This window comes from Perissodus microlepis, chromosome 6 (assembly GCF_051167445.1).
Source record: "Perissodus microlepis isolate ML-2025 ecotype Zambia chromosome 6, ASM5116744v1, whole genome shotgun sequence".
In the NCBI taxonomy this organism is placed as follows: Eukaryota; Metazoa; Chordata; class Actinopteri; order Cichliformes; family Cichlidae; genus Perissodus; species Perissodus microlepis.
In genome coordinates, this window is record NC_140466.1 from 7,927,192 (window position 1) to 7,943,200 (window position 16,009).

The window sequence follows — 16,009 nt, forward strand, 5'->3', positions numbered from 1 at the left end:
TATGTGTGTCTGAAATAAAATAAAATACTGACCTGCATTAAAATGGATCTCAAACAACAGAATCCTTTACAAGAACCATTTAGGTTAAGTTCAAACAGAAATATTACACCAAATAACTGTTTTTAAGTGTACTGGATCATCTTTCCATCCATTTTCTAAATCACTTTCCAAGCTTAGGGTTGCGGGGAGGGGCTGGAGCCTATGCAGCTGTCATAGAGCAAGAGGCACAGAACAACCTGGACTGATCGCAGTTGTATCAGATCATTTAAAACTAAAAAATAATCTGCATCATGAATAGAAAAAATAGATTAAATTAACATATTTATTCCTATTTGTTCTCCAAAATATCAGCAGCTAACAACATTGCATTATATCTTTGTTAGTATGAAGCCAGGACCAAAGTCTAACCAGATTGCATAATGCTGGTAACTGGTGAAAGCTGATATATTACAAAAAGGGAAATAACGATAGCAGAAGAATATGATGTGAAAAGGTTAGAGTAGTAACTGTGTGATGTAATGTTCCTCCATGGATATTTTCAGTGTTAGATGTGGACTTACATCACACAGAGAAAATGGATTCAAAAAAGAAAGATGGTCTGAGTTTATGTAAGAGGAATTTCCTTAATACTATACAAATATTTACTTGGGATGATCAGGGGAGTGGATATCTGAACATATACAACTGAGTCTGATGGCTATATTGAAAAAAAAATTTGACGTAGAGCAGTTTTTGGTAATAATAATTTTTGGTTTGTAACAGATAGAAGAGGCAAGGGCCAAGAGGCTGAGATCCCAGAGCCATAAGTAGACACTGAGATCATCATATTCCACTTAGAATGTTTTTCCTCGAATAGTTAAGCTCCACATATAAACAGAAATGCATAATGAACTTCAAGAGAAGAAATATTGATGAACTAATGGATGACAGTCGAGCGATACAATAATGGAAATCTGGGAGACAGTGAAGGATTTGTGACAGAAGAAGTGGTATGCAGCTTTTCCACTGAGGATTATCTCCTTCCCGTCTGCATTCTCCTCCTGTTGCACTAGTCTGTTCTCCTCCTTTCCTCCTGCTTCAGAGCTCCATCTTCAACAACCTTTGCCCAGTCTATCCTCTGTCCCTCCTCTGAATATTCAAGATTAAAGATTCAAGGTTTTTATTGTCAGTACAATATACACAGTATACAGCATATCAAAATGCCATTTCACCCATTGCTAAATTTAAGTCAAATTAAAAAGATAAAAAGGTACTACTACTAACTACATATATGTACAATAAACAAAGACAGAATAAGAGACAATACAAAGTGGTCATGTGCAATTACAGTAAAGTGAGACTATTGTGCAGTGGGTATTGAATACCAGGTTCATGTTGTGCTCACAATATTGTAGACAAGACAGGACGAAGACATGTGCAAGATGCAAAATGTGCAAATATATTGTAGACGTGTTCAATAACTATGTGACTGAGGTGTACAAATAAGCATATTGTTCCAAGGTCTAGTTTGTAGTGCATTTGTGGAATGTCCAACATGGAACATGTTCAAACATCTCAACCTTCTTGGAAGTCATCCTTTTTACTCTTGCTTTTACTTTGCATTTATTTATTTATTTATTTAGTTAGTTAGTTAGTTAGTTAGTTAGTTAGTTATGACATAACGCACACTCCGGTACACCAGGTGGCGGTATACACCTAAACACGGTAATGTGCGACCCGCAATTGAACTCGGAGAAGAAGAAGCGAAACTTCACCGGAGTGACCGATCCTGCGCAGGCCTGGCTCATCTCAAACTAGCCTAACATCCTAAAGCTTACAACGTTAAGGGACCTACACCTGTTTACTGGCCCGTTGACAGAGGTGAGCTCTAAAGACATAATCGAAATGTAATGCAACGTTAATAGCACTGACATTCTGGGTAACTTCACCTAGCTTGCTAGCATCCAGTCGCTGTAAACATAGGCTAATTGGCTGCCTTGACTTATGTGGATGGAATAATTATGGGAGTAAAGGACCAGTTTTTTTAAATTATCATTATTATTATTAGAAATGTGTTTAGTTTGCTGTGAGCGTTGTTACTGCATCCTAGCCACCTGTCTCAGCCTGCAGCGTAACAAGTGTACTGCTTAGTTAACGTTAGCATATACATGGATAATGTCAAATCATCTGCTGCTTTATTGTGGCTGTTATTAGACAGCCAATTGCCTGCTAACTGTTGTAACAGTGGTGTATACTTGGGGGCGCACAGGTGGTAGCTTGGGTCCTGCGATCGCGACAGCATGGCGGCCGCTGCAGCGCCAGTGTGGGACGAGCACCAGGCATACGAGGAGCTGCTGTACTGGGACAGCCTGATACAACAGGGACACCGCCTCCATCCGCATGATTTCGACAGGTACACGCACATGATGCATGGTCCTGAATAAAAGATGCACGAAAGCTAGCATTTGCATAGTACACTCTGTACTTTTCATTAAAATACAGCAACAGGTTCTGTACAAAGAAAACAAAAACTAATGAAATTAGGGCTGTGCGATATGACCAAAATCTCATATTCCGATGTAAGAATTCTATCGTCCCGATAACGATATAAATCACAAAAATGTAATATTTTCTGTAAATTCTGTGAATCTCGGGCAGCTCGTCTTGCGGGAAGTGTTTCCAGCTGCGCGTCATGTAGCTGGAGTCGAGTGTTTTAACCGATGCATGAAACTATACATTTTTAGACATAAGTTGTAACAGCCGCTGTTTTCTTTGTGAGTATTTATTACACAGGGAGCTGCGGGGAAAAGCCTGTTCTAACGTTTGAGTGTAAGGTTTATTTTTTAGCACCTGGCGGCTCTTTTTTAATTCTCATCCGTAAACAATCTGCTCTTTCACGTGATTCAGTTTATTTTGAAAAGTCTCAACAGGATCTTGAGCTTTATTGTGAAAGGTTTATGTGGAAAATAAACAAGCGGACACGCGATGCTGTTACCATCGTTGTTGCTAACCACAAGGCGCTTGTCGGTAGTAGTGTGGTTATATAAAATATAAGAGAAAGAGAGAACTTTAAGAAATTAATATAGCCACTACAGTGACCATCAAAACGATGAAAAAAATATTGCCGTAAACAGTTTATTTTATGACACAAACGATAGCGTAAAATGAAACATAGACGTTTTTGATATATATCGTTATATCGAACAGCCCTAAATGAAATAAACAAAACACAAACTATGAAGAATAATCTCTTGAAGACTGAAAAGTCTCTTTCAGTCAGGCAGCTCATGTTCAAGGAATTGGTTCATTGCAAGCACAGAGTAAAGGTTCACTCACATGTTGCCACATTGGCCTGTGTTCACACTGTGCTTAAACATCTGGCCGAGTATGCTTCAGGTTTGTCTGTGCATCTCATTGCCTCTCTCGCTTTCTTGAACACACACACTTTTTAAAGGCACACTTGCACAATATAGAGAGCTTCATGACTTTATGTATTTTGTTGTTTTTTTTGTTTTTTAGGTAAGTCTTCTCTTAAATGGCTTTTAGATCTGTCAAATAACAAAGCAATCAAGGCCGCTGTTGTTGACGAAATATCTGAGTTTCATGTTTGGGCACAGTTTACATTCATCACATACTGGCACTAGTCAAATAATGTGGACTTTGGGGGGTCAAACATACTCGAGCACTGTACGGAGTGTGCCTAGTGTGATTATACTCGCACAGCTAGTTTACAGACCTGCATCATACCTAGTTCTAAAGTGTGAAAAATGTAAAAAGAATACAATTTTTTTTTTAATTCATTTTTAATCTAAGGTTCGTTTGTGTCTGGGACACAGAGTTTTAGACTTTAAATTCTAGGCTCAGTCCCTCCAAATATGCTTCCTATAAAATTGTGAGAGGCGAGTAAACATCCCTCCCGTGCACGTAGGTATTGATTAAGTGTTTGGGATGTCACGCAAGTAGAATGAGGCACATTATGTGTCTATGATGCGGCACAGTTCGACTTGTCTGCTGGAACAAGGCTGCAGCCTTTGAACAGCTCTGTCAGATAATGAGGAATAGATTTGTTTTCCAGTAAGCTAAATGCTTGTTATTGTTGTGCTGAAAACAACCTTTATTACTCTATGGAAAGAAATCAGATTGAAGTATATTGTTGTTATTATCATTGAAGCATACTGAGTAGATCGGTGCAAATTGCGGTGCAGAGTATGTTTCCCTGTCCTGTGAAATTAAGTGACATAAATGATGTCACTTGACACATCTCTTCTAACTTTCAATTTAATTCAATTCAATTTTATTTATATAGCGCCAAATCACAACAAAAGTCGCCTCAAGGCGCTTCATAACTTGAGCTCTGAAACTTTTCTTCATATGTTCTCAAATTCTTTTGTCTTTCAGATATGAGGAGTTGCGTTACTGGTACGACTGTCTGTGCTATGAAGAGGAGCTTAGACAGTACCATGACTACATTGCTGCTATCGAGCATATGGAGGATAAACGTTATCGTGAGGTTGGTTCTGTTTTGCCTGCTAAATAGATACACTAGATAATCACAGGGTTTCTACTCCATTGTATTACAAACCCTGCAGCTTTCCATGTCTAAGTTTAGCAGAGGTTAACGATGAAATATTATTAAGTGTTGTCCTTCTGGTATTTCTATGATTATAAACACACAACCTTTTTTTAATGCTTAAGTCTTTTTTAGTCGTGACAATATAACAGGAGAATATTGTCTCATGAATATCTTGTGACGTTAAGTTACTGTAATAAACCCCCATTTTGGTCACAGTAGCCGCCAGGTCCAACAACTTCCCTGGTGGAAACCCTGAATTCACAGAACATGTCGTATTTTTCCATCCCCATTTTGTTTCCCTTTGTTCGGCAAAAACATTGTTCCTCTTGAAAGCTGTCGCCTGTTTATTTTTCCTTTTTTTTTTTTTAATCACAGACTTCCTACTACCGCTATTACTCTATTATTATACTTCTTCATATGTCTCCATTGGAATATATCAGCAGCAGTAAAACGTATTTTAAAAAATGGCTTTAATGAATCCTAACACTTACCTGTCATGAAATAATATTACAATATGAAGCAATTATACATTTACTGTTATCTGCAGTGAGTTTCCTCCAGTATGAACTTTGTCTTTATTTTATTTCATTTATTTATTTATTTTTTTTCTATTTAAGGAATCTGCAACAACTCACGTACAGGTGGGCCCATATGATCGCTACGTGTTGGCCAAACATTCTGAAGTGTACCCCCCAACAGAGGAGTTGGAGGCAGTACAGACAATCGTCTCCCATGTGGAGTGCGCTCTCAAGACTGTATCTGACCAGATGGATGCTCCAAAAGATGACGAAGCAAATACAGAAGCACAGAGGTAAGAGAGAATAACCTGCGATGCTTTTAAAAGGATATCTGCAAGCTTTTAAAATAAATAAATAAAACTGCTTTTCTTTTAATATAACTGATTTAATTGGCAATTTTTATTTTTTTGCACCCCTCAACTGAAAGTGATGGCTCACAAGAGCGTGTGCTGCGTGGGGTTATGCGAGTTGGTTTGGTGGCTAAGGGACTCCTTCTGAAGGGGGACAAGAACGTGGAGCTGGTGCTGCTTTGTTCCAACAAGCCTACAGTTACTCTGCTGAAACAAGTGGCCGAAAAACTCTCTGCACAATTAGAGGTAGAAATGAGTGCCTGCAGCATACTTTAAAAACACATGTCACATATTTTGACTTGGATTATTTTAATCCAGGTTTAACCGTCTTAATTATTTGTTCTCTTTTTTTAATAGACTAATTCACCTGAGACATATACAGTCAGCCAGTGTCCAGGAGATGCAGCCATTGTTGTTACGAGCACCAAGGAGTCAGTTCTGACTCTTATTATCCACCTGACATCACCTCTTGTCAGGACAGTGCAAGAGAGTGAAACTGCTGAAGAAGAAGCAGACGAAGAAGAAGGTGCGTATGTCGGCCCAGCCCTGATCTGTGTTGTCGGTATGCAGGCGCTGTACTGCTCCACTGATTTATTAATCTGCACTGACTGTTTGAAATCAAACCAGTTGTCCCATCTCATTAAACCTCGGTGGAGCTTGTACAGTGACCGTGTCAGACTGATGCCAGTGAACATTGACTCTTTGCTCGCACGAGAGTCCTTTCGTCGTTTTTGTGGCAAACTGACGTATGCAGGACATTTCCTCTGTAGTCACTGATGCATCCTGCTCATGTTGTTAGTGACAGTGCCTCAGTCATTTAAAACAACAACAAAAAAAACTTGTATATTCTTGTTGTTTTCATGTTTCAAGTGAGGGCTTTTTTTAAGAATAACAAGTTCAAGCGCGCATGCATGATCCTTGATGCTGAACATGTGTTTGGAACTAGCTGCAGCAAAACTGATCAGCTGTTGCCTACCTTAGGAGGATTTACAGTATAAGGCAAAAAAATCATTGTTCAGGTGAATATTTTGGTTGGTGTAGTGTTTGGAAGCTCCTGTGTTGATTAGCGTTAGCTGCATTTATCTGGTAGTCTAAAGTTTATTTGAATTTCAGGGGGAGCCTCAGACTGAGAACCATATCAGTCTCAGTGCAGTTTTAGTCCATTTTAATACACTATACACTGGGACTGCACATTTAAAAATCCTGCAATATTAGTAATAAAATTATTAGACTGGATAATTATTGGAGCTGTTACGTCCTGGGGTAGGATTATTAATGCTTAATCATTGTTGGATCAAACCATATTTACTCTGTTTCAATAAAACAATCATGTTAGGCAAAGGTCTAATTTAAGGTCAAGGTTTGGACAAGTTAAATGTGCAAGTTGATATTTTAAAACTTTAAGTTGTGTTTGTTAAATGCCACAGTGATTAAAATCCTTGCTAATATCATGCACCCCTGATGAAAATGCATATTATCAATTTAAATTCAGTCAACTCCACTCAACTCAACAGAGTCCAAGCAGAGTTGTACATAGTATACTGTCCAAATATGGATCAGCCTTGTTAAGTGAGCAGATATTTTTTTCCCAAAACATATTTACTGTTGCATATTTACAGTGGCAGAGATTGAGCTTGTTGATCTTTCACATCAATTCTAGGGGTAATAAATACTAACAAAAAATCCTGGCATAGGCTACTGCACAAATTATTTGTCATCAGCATTGGCATAGATTATCAGCCGGTGTATCCCTAGCTGTATAATGTAGAACAAATGAGCTAAAACTTGCCCAAAGCTGGTATTTTTTCTTTGTTTGTTTTGTTGTTGTTTTTTGTTTTTTAATATAGCCAGTCTGTCATAAAGCCTTTTTTAGGCCACTTTTTTTCTGAGGGATTCATCAGTTTTGCTGCAGCGTAGGGCAGACGTAAAGCTTCTTAAATGCTTGTGATTTACAACTGATTACCTTTTAGTTTGTCAAGTTTTTTAGGAACGCTGGACCTTTGACCAACTGGACACACTGTCTCAGGAGGGGGGAGAAGCAACAAACCTAATCCCAGTGGCTCAGGGGAGGGGGTATTTGATGTAGTGCAGTGCATATATTTTAATGCTGTGCAATGTTATAAATAAATACTACAGCTGTTTCTGGCAGTCGTCTTACTTCCGCATACACTGTGGAAAATGTAATTGGGATCTCTTTTAGCAGACCTTTATGGTTGCTGGGACAAAACGTGTCTTTATGTAAACCCCCTTTCCCTGCTGCTGGTTGTTTGCTGGTTTTTGTTTGCTACTCCCTGAGCTGCAAGACAGAGACAACCCCCTTGGTCAAACTGTACCTTTTCTTCTTACCCCACCTCGTCAATAGAAACGCGAACAGTCAACGATCCGCCGGACGTTCTGGACAGGCAGAAATGCCTAACTGCCTTGGCGTCTCTCCGCCACGCCAAGTGGTTCCAGGTTTGCATTCACGTCCTTACTTGTACATCAGGTTGAACTGTTTTCCTTGAGTGATCTTTTATTTTCTGTCCATTTAGAGGACCGTAACAGTTTTTGCTCTCAGTTTTTGTTCATATTGTTAATGATCTTTATAAAATGTCTAAATTAATGCTCATCTATACCAATGACAGAAGTGGATAAATCATTGGTATCGACATGAGTACATGTCGAGAGACTGAGCTCTCTCGATTTCAACCTCAAAGGTCATAAATGGCTAACATAGCTTGAATAAGTTTTACTTACTGTTGATTTGGAGAAGGCTCAGTACTTATTACTCTTCTGTGCTTGGGTCGTTTTGTTTTTGTTTGTTTGAAATCTCAGAAAGGATTCCATCACAGACAGAAGCTCTGCTAACTGAATGGGCTTTGTTTCTGCCTCCAGGCAAAAGTTAACACCCTGAATTCTGCCGTCGTTGTGATCCGACTCATGAGGGACTTGTGTAACCGCGTTCCTACCTGGACGCCACTCTCGGGATGGGTGAGGAAACTCTTTGTGCATCTACTCCGACAGCAGCAAAGCGGAGATTTGTGTTTAAGTCATTTCAGCTGCTTTCATCCTGAAGTGTCGGTTTTGTCTTCTTGTCTCCACATAGCCACTTGAACTGCTAGTGGAGAAAGCTATTGGTACATCTGAGAGATCACTGGGAGCGGGCGAGGCCCTCCGCAGGGTTTTAGAGTGCGTAGCCTCAGGAATACTTATGGAAGGTGAGATTTTATTTGAGTTGTGCAACTTGCATGTAAATCTATACACTGAGCTGACATTCATGCACCAGTTGAATGGTATTTGTGCACAGATGGCCCTGGAATTAAAGATCCTTGTGAAAAGGAAGCTGTTGATGCCATTGGCTATTTGACTAGGCAGCAGTGTGAAGACATCACACAGAGTGCTCAGGTAAGGTGAGCCTGTAGAAGCACCCACACACATGTACACCTTTATAATTAAATCAACAAATTAGTGCATAACTTTGATGTTTTTCTTAGTTTGCCTTGAGGCTGTGTGCATTTGGACAGATGCACAAAGTGTTGGGGATGGACTCTAAACCTCTGAGGTCACGAAAATCGCTGGGAGCAAATTACAGAGATGGCATGGGTAGGCTATTATTCTTTTTTTCTTTTTCTTTTTTTTCTTGTGTTCGAAAAATCAACACTTCCATCAAATCTCCTTTTTTTTCTTGTTTTTTTTTTTTTTTAAATAACTGTAGCCCAGATACCACCTGTTGGACAACTGAACCTGCCAGCTAAGAGACCTTTCACAGACGTGGACACAGGAGAAGAAGAGACACACCTCAACAGCAAACAGAGAAAGTTTCTCAAGTTCCAGAAACGCTTTCAGAAGAAATCCTGTGAGTAACGAATGACAAATTATTCACTGTAACACAAAAAATACTGCTGTAAAATCCCTTTAACTGTATGACAAAACACAGACTTGGTATTGTGGAATAAATATTCTGTATGTTTACATACATGAACATGCTTTTCTGGCAAGGTGTACATAATTTCCTTTTGCCATAATATTTCATTCTGTTTATCAAAATAATTATAACTGCTATTAAAAGTTAGATTTACTTTTTTTAAATCTTTTGGTGTCCTTGGATAGAATATTTAAGTCACATAAGCTGAGTAGTGCTGTGAAAATGACACCTTTGGGACTCCTATGTTAATGTGACATATGTCTTTTACTCTTTATGCTGACTTCTGTAGCCTTATTTTTCTGTGTGCTTCTCAAAATGAATCTGTTTGCTCATTTTGTTGTTTCCTTGTAGTCACCGATGATCTTACCATGAATGCCGTGATGCGTCTGAACCAGTACAGACCTGGTCTGGATTACAGACTTACATCTCAGACTGGCCCAGTTCACGAGCCGGTCTTTACAATGGCTGTCGATCTAAATGGAAAGACGTACGAGGCAACGGGGCCTTCCAAACGTGCCGCTAAGCTTAATGTAGCCACAAAGGTAATGGTGTTTGTTATCTACACAAGCTGACTTTTAGTATAAATACTCAGTACTGTGTTCTTCTTGGTTACTTTTTGGCTGATGGACTAGTTACTGTTTATTGATTGGTTCCATACATTTTGCTAATTGATTGTTTGTTTAAGTGCAGCCTAACTTGTAAGTTTGAACATTTGTAAAGTCAGACTGGGCAAAGAAATCAATGTTGTTTTATGTGTCTTATAGTATTTTGACTTTCATTTTTCACAGGTACTACAAGATCTCGGTCTTCCCACAACTTGTGAATCTAAATCAGAGCCCAGTAGTGAAAATGAAGGAAGCCAGGACTCGGTTAAAGCTGTTGCACCGACTTCTTCTACATCTGAAGATGTATGTCGTTGAGCTCTCTTTGGACTCCGTATTTACAAATGCATCCAAAAAGTTCCCACAGAGAGAAAAACGTGTGCATTTCACCACAGTTTTTTCTTATGTGTGCTTGCTGTGAACAGACTGGTCAGGGTCCAATCTTAACAAAAAATGGCAAGAACCCTGTGATGGAGCTGAACGAGAAGCGCCGCAGCCTGAAATACGAGCTGTCAGCAGAGACGGGTGGCTCCCATGAAAAGTGCTTTGTCATGGAGGTGAGTCAGCAGTATTGTATACAGCAAACAGAAATCAGGTGTAAAGTGAGCACTGCACTGTATAGCAGCTTTCATGTCTTGGGCTTTGTAAAGGCAACTGTCGAGCCAAGTAAAGATTTTTGTATTTGTGTTTAATCTGTTAAGTCCCATGTGGGTGGGATTATTTCAGAAAGAAGGACAGAAGTGGGAGATAAACGATTTCCTTTGGTCCTGTGAGCCATTATTCTGGACAGGATTCTTCCCAAAATTAACAGCATATGGTCTGTAATAGATGTTTAAACTCGGCAGGATAAACCCAAACTAATAAACATCCATAAATCAGAGGATACATTAGAGTTACTATAATGAGCTGTTAGGCTGTGCGGGTGTAACAGGCGATTTGTTGGTGGTGGCTCTCCACTCACTAAAATGCTAATGTTATGCTATGCTGCACATGTGGAGGTTCAGCAGAACACTGTAGCTATGTTTTTGCACTGCTGCTCAAAAGAATAGACACGGCGTGCACAACACACATTCTCCATCTCCTCTACCAGCAGGAGTCACTCTCTGTGTATAAATGCTGTGACATGCTTCATAAAATCCTAAAATCCTTTCTCCTCATTTCTGTCTCACAGGTGGAAGTTGATGGGCAGAAGTTCAAAGGACGAGGCTCCAACAAGAAGGAAGCAAAGGCCTACGCTGCCCTCGCTGCTTTAGAGAAGCTGTTCCCAGATGACAGTGGAGTTTCAAATAACAGAAATCCCTCAAAGAAGAAAGTCACCTACACTGACATGGTAATGTATCCAACTGGTGCGCTTTAAAATGCACAACTCAAGTAATTTAACTATCAGGCTGTTTCAAAATGACATTTTTCTCACGTTTCCTTTTTGACAGCACATCCCAGGATTTGGCACCATCCGCGGCATCCCTTCAGACTCAGGGTCCCGTGGCTGGGGTCCCCACAGAGGGGGTCGGGGCAGGGGTCGAGGCAAGCAGTTTTCAGCAGGACCCAGCTATAACAAGAGTAAGAAACTTTACACTATTTACGAGTCAATTTAATCATCGTAGGAAACCTTTAAACCTGTAAATGGAGTTTGCACTAAATGGTGATTTCTTGTTTTAAAAGCCAACTACAGTTATGAGAGCAGCACTGGCACAGGCTATCGTAAGTATCTGAATGTCTGTTAGCTTTATGCACTCTGGTTTTATGTTAGGGTGTGTGTGTGTATTTGGTTTTACATGTTTTTTGTGATGTACACTTTTTTAAAATAAGGCTTAAACGTCATGCAGAAGCTTTGCTGATTTGTTGAAAGGCATAAGATGCCTATATTTTTTTTAAAATTACAGTTATATGTGATGGATATATGTGATGATGCATGCAATAACAAGGTTAAAATACCTTTTTTTTTTTTGTAATTATGTTTACCAAAATGTAAAACTTCTAGGTAAACATTCCAAGATGGGTTTCATTTATTTATCTTTGTCCCAAAAAGTTGATTCTGTTCTTCTGGCCGTAGCTTTTTCAGTTGGAGAAATGTTTCAGCACTCATTCAAATGACTTCTTCGGTCTCAGCTCACTGCAGGTTTCCAACCCAGTACATTTGCATAAAGACTGAAACTAGCACCACTGGTGAAAAATGGCCTGGAGGTCAGTTTCTTGATCATTAATATGCAAATTGACGTGACCATTGATCAACAAACGTTGAGGAGTGATAATGGGTCAATGGCCATTCACAGAGAGTTGGTCAATGGCCATTCACAGAGAGTTGGTCAATGGCCATTCACAGAGAGTTGGGGATTGGCTGCAGTCACAGTGTTGTAAGATGGTGCCCTTAGGCCCCCTGCTTGATTCAGAGATCTTTCCCTTTTCATGTAAATGGTCTCCTTGACTCCCCGCTCAAACCAGTGTTCCTCCCTGCCCAGGATGTGTACATCCTCATCATTGAAAGAGTGTCCACTGGCCTGTAGGTGTGAATAGACCTGTGGGTTGTTTGGTTTCCCCAGTGTATAAATCATGGTAGTGGCTTAACAGCGTACGCTAAATTACTCTGGTTGTGCCGGGGGACCCGATACTTAGGGTGGACCAGTTTCTGCCAGAGCACGTTTTGGGGGTTGAAAGCCACAGAGATGAGGTCTTAGCTGTTCCGATACTCCTGACACATAAGGAATCACTAAAGGTTTTCACTTAGGTAACAATTGTCCTTCTTCTCTTCTGGATTGCCTGGAGCTTTCTTTAGGTGCCCTCCCATCTTTGACAAATGTCCAGCTGGGATAACGACTTTCACTCAGGGCTTTCTTCAAATGATGTTTTTCTGCTTCCCTGCTACGCTATGTCCAGATAAACAGGATCAACTTTTTGGGATTCCCTTACCTGGATGATTGAGCATGCATCAAGATCTTTATCTTTATGTGTGTGGTGGGGTTTTATTTGTTTGTCGTCAGTTGCAGCTCTAGGATTGTGTCTTTTAAGAAAATGGCACTTACCTTTCATTTACCTCTTGTTTCTCTTATCTTAAAGATAAATTATATGGCAATAATGGAGCCACTGCCACAGCCAAAGGTACCGCCCCCACCACCTCAGCCTACGGCACCTTTTACCCCGAAAGCACCACCATCACGTACTCATCCCCACCCGTCTCCAGCTCCAACACCAGCACCACGAAGGAAGAAAGCTACCAGTCAATGCCGCCTCCTGCTGATCAGGAGAGTCCATACAGCTACGGCTACGGAGATGAGAAGAGAAAGATGCTGACCCAAGGTGGAGACTACTCTATGTACAGCACTGCTTACCCCAGCTCTGTCACCGGGGGACAGAGTTATAATAATTATGGCAAGTTCCTTTTGTATTTCTTACAGTAACTTCCCTCTTTTCCTATTTCTTTATATTTAATCTTGATTTATACATATAAATGATCTGGGGTTATAAATGTTTCTTCACAGGCTGGGAAAACCAATCGTCCTGGGGGAATCAGGGGTACAGCACGTACCAGGGATTTGGAGGACACACCCAGGGCTCATACTCTGGATACGGCGACATGAATTACTGATCATAACATCACTGGTGCTTTTTATTATGCTTACATGACTCCCTTTTTTTCCTCATGTCTTGGCTGCTCCAAGCAATGCTATAAGGAAGGATAGGCCTGTTTCCCAGCTCTGAGCTCCTGCAGATGCCTCCTCATTTCCTCAAGGTGGAATTTAAGCAGTTCAGAGTTCCTCTGTGATGGCAGAGGGGGAGGGGAAAGAGTGCAAGGAAGCATGTCAGCATAATGAAATATGCAGTCTTTCTCACCTTGATGATTAGGGATCATCCTGAGGCACCTCTCTTAAAAAGAAATAAAAAAAGAAATGCTGGTGTTTTCTCTGAAACTGGAATTCTGCTGATCTTGTTTGATACTCTTAACCTCAGTTGTCAGTTCTTTTGACAAACCAGTAAGCCAGTTTTAAGTTACGTTTCTTTTATCTGTAGCCTTCATCACGTCAATGTTGACATGAGTGTTACGTTGGGTTGTTTTGTCTTTTTTTTAATGTAGTGTACTGGTTCTGTATCAGTATATTTTTTTTATGTAAAGCTGCTTGTTGTTTTAAACTGAAGTCCTTTCTGTCTCATAAAAATGCTCTAATCCTTGTACAAATAAAAGACTTATTTTGGAGCTGAGCTTCTGACCATCAGTTTCTTAATTACAGACATTGCAGAGATCTTGTTAGTATGATTGTTGGCATTTTAAGAGCTTCATCTTATTCAAGCTCTGACATGTGACAGCTGTGTTCAGAGAAGCGTCACCATTGACATGATTGTGAATGTGAAGCTGTTCAAAGTTGGGAAACGTAACCTTCGTCTTTGATGAAACAAACACGTGAAACTATGTTTTTCACATCAGTGTTATTGAGTTTGTTGCGCAAGGTGCTGCAAATGATTTGTGCATGCACAGCCAGACTGCTGTGAATGCAGCACAAGCATACGGCAGCCACGCTCTCCCTACCTGCGCTGCTATCAAAGCTGACAGGAACCCTCACTGACCCATAATTAGAGGAGTGTAGTTGAAGTTATTTGAAATTTTAAAGCACATTTTGCAAGCTTGATCCAATATTAGCACTCCCAGTGAAATTTGATAAAGATTAAAGGAGTGGACAAGTGGAAGCTCCAGAGATGAGGGTTTGCTGACTGTCGGCAAAAAAAACAAACAAAACTGAAGGACAGCAAGTTATAGTAACAGTAAAACTCATCTTGTGTTTTTGTTTTGGCAAATGAATATCGCTCGAAAACAAGTTTAGGGAATTGAGCTCTGTAACCACACTAAAAGGAGAACTGCATACTTTGTTTTTGCATTAGTATATTGTGTCAATACTAATGTGTTGTGACATCTCTAGGTGTGAGAGACAATTCCAGTAATGTCTTACGGCAGTTTTTCTTGATATAGGCTTCACATACTTCAACCTTTTACCAGAACTTAGTTATTTACAGCACTGGTTAAAAGTCTTCAACCTCTTTTTTTGTTGGATATTTGTAAGACTTACGTGTTTCAGATCAAGCAAATTCTAATATGACATGAAGATAAGCCCAGTTTTCAGGTGATGATCGTCATTTATTAAGGGAAAAAAGGCCCAAACCAAAATAAATTAAATGGTAAATGGCCTGTATTTGTATAGCGCTTTTCTAGTCCCTAAGGACCCCCAAAGCGCTTTATACAACCTGTCATCCACCCATTCACACACACATTCACACACTGGTGATGGCAAGCTACATTGTAGCCACAGCCACCCTGGGGCGCACTGACAGAGGCGAGGCTGCCGGACACTGGCGCCACCGGACCCTCTGACCACCACCAGTAGGCAACGGGTGAAATGTCTTGCCCAAGGACACAACGACCGAGACTGTCCGAGCCGGGGCTCAAACCGGCAACCTTCCGATTACAAGGCGAACTCCCAACTCTTGAGCCTCGATCGTCCCAGTTAATTGCATTATCTCTGCAATTAACTGGGATTAACCACATTTTTTGGAAAGCATTGTGAGTCAGTGTTTTCAGTCGTTATGCAAATGTAGTGTTTGTAAGGTGGGGAAAGCTGCAGTCAGCTGAAACTGAAGTCATTTGAATGGGTGATCAAACATTTCAACCAGTGAAAATGCAACGTCCAGACGAAAAGAATCAACTTTCTTTGGTTCATGTTTAATGTTGCAAGACTATATTCAGCAAGACCACCAATTTGACCCATTATTTGACTGAACTTAGTGTTTTACATGTTATTTTGAAGTTATTCAAAAAGAAGGAAGCAAAAGATGGAAAGAAAACAAGCTAAACAGGAAAATCAGTGAATAATATTGAAGTGGAAAACATGTCTGGACACCAGTTATATTAACCACAATAGATCACATGTGTGCCCTTATGACCTTCTAGTCAGTGTCTGAGCAATGATCATGCCTCTCCAGCGTGTCCCGGGGCTGGTCCTCCTACATCCTCTCCTCCAGGACTGCTGATAAAAGGCGAGGGGGGACGACGATCACTCTGAGGGTGGAGAGTGTCCCAACAGATCCCATCAGCCGTGAGT

The 16,009-nt window shown here is 40.3% G+C and overlaps 1 protein-coding gene across 1 annotated transcript; it reads left to right on the forward strand.

The window, feature by feature from the left end:
- The first annotated feature begins 1,718 nt into the window (after window positions 1-1,718).
- Window positions 1,719-14,120, forward strand: LOC146384966 (interleukin enhancer-binding factor 3-like). Its single transcript, XM_084930462.1, has 20 exons — window positions 1,719-1,860; window positions 2,249-2,392; window positions 4,378-4,489; window positions 5,170-5,363; window positions 5,498-5,666; window positions 5,778-5,946; window positions 7,783-7,874; window positions 8,295-8,390; window positions 8,506-8,617; window positions 8,707-8,804; window positions 8,894-9,002; window positions 9,115-9,255; window positions 9,676-9,866; window positions 10,113-10,232; window positions 10,352-10,483; window positions 11,098-11,256; window positions 11,357-11,486; window positions 11,589-11,627; window positions 12,981-13,292; window positions 13,403-14,120. The coding sequence occupies exons 2-20, from the start codon at window positions 2,280-2,282 to the stop codon at window positions 13,507-13,509; spliced, it is 2,595 nt and encodes an 864-aa protein (XP_084786588.1). The 5' UTR covers window positions 1,719-1,860; window positions 2,249-2,279; the 3' UTR covers window positions 13,510-14,120.
- The last annotated feature ends 1,889 nt before the right edge of the window (window positions 14,121-16,009 follow it).

What these genes read in the sequence shown, in the direction of transcription:
- LOC146384966 (XM_084930462.1), top strand. Translation starts at nt 2,280, where the DNA reads ATGGCGGCCGCTGCAGCGCCAGTGTGGGACGAGCACCAGGCATACGAG. An exon ending in GGACGCCACTCTCGGGATGG is followed by an intron (nt 8,391 to 8,505) that starts GTGAGGAAACTC and finishes GTCTCCACATAG; the next exon opens with CCACTTGAACTGCTAGTGGA. An exon ending in AGGACCCAGCTATAACAAGA is followed by an intron (nt 11,487 to 11,588) that starts GTAAGAAACTTT and finishes TTGTTTTAAAAG; the next exon opens with CCAACTACAGTTATGAGAGC.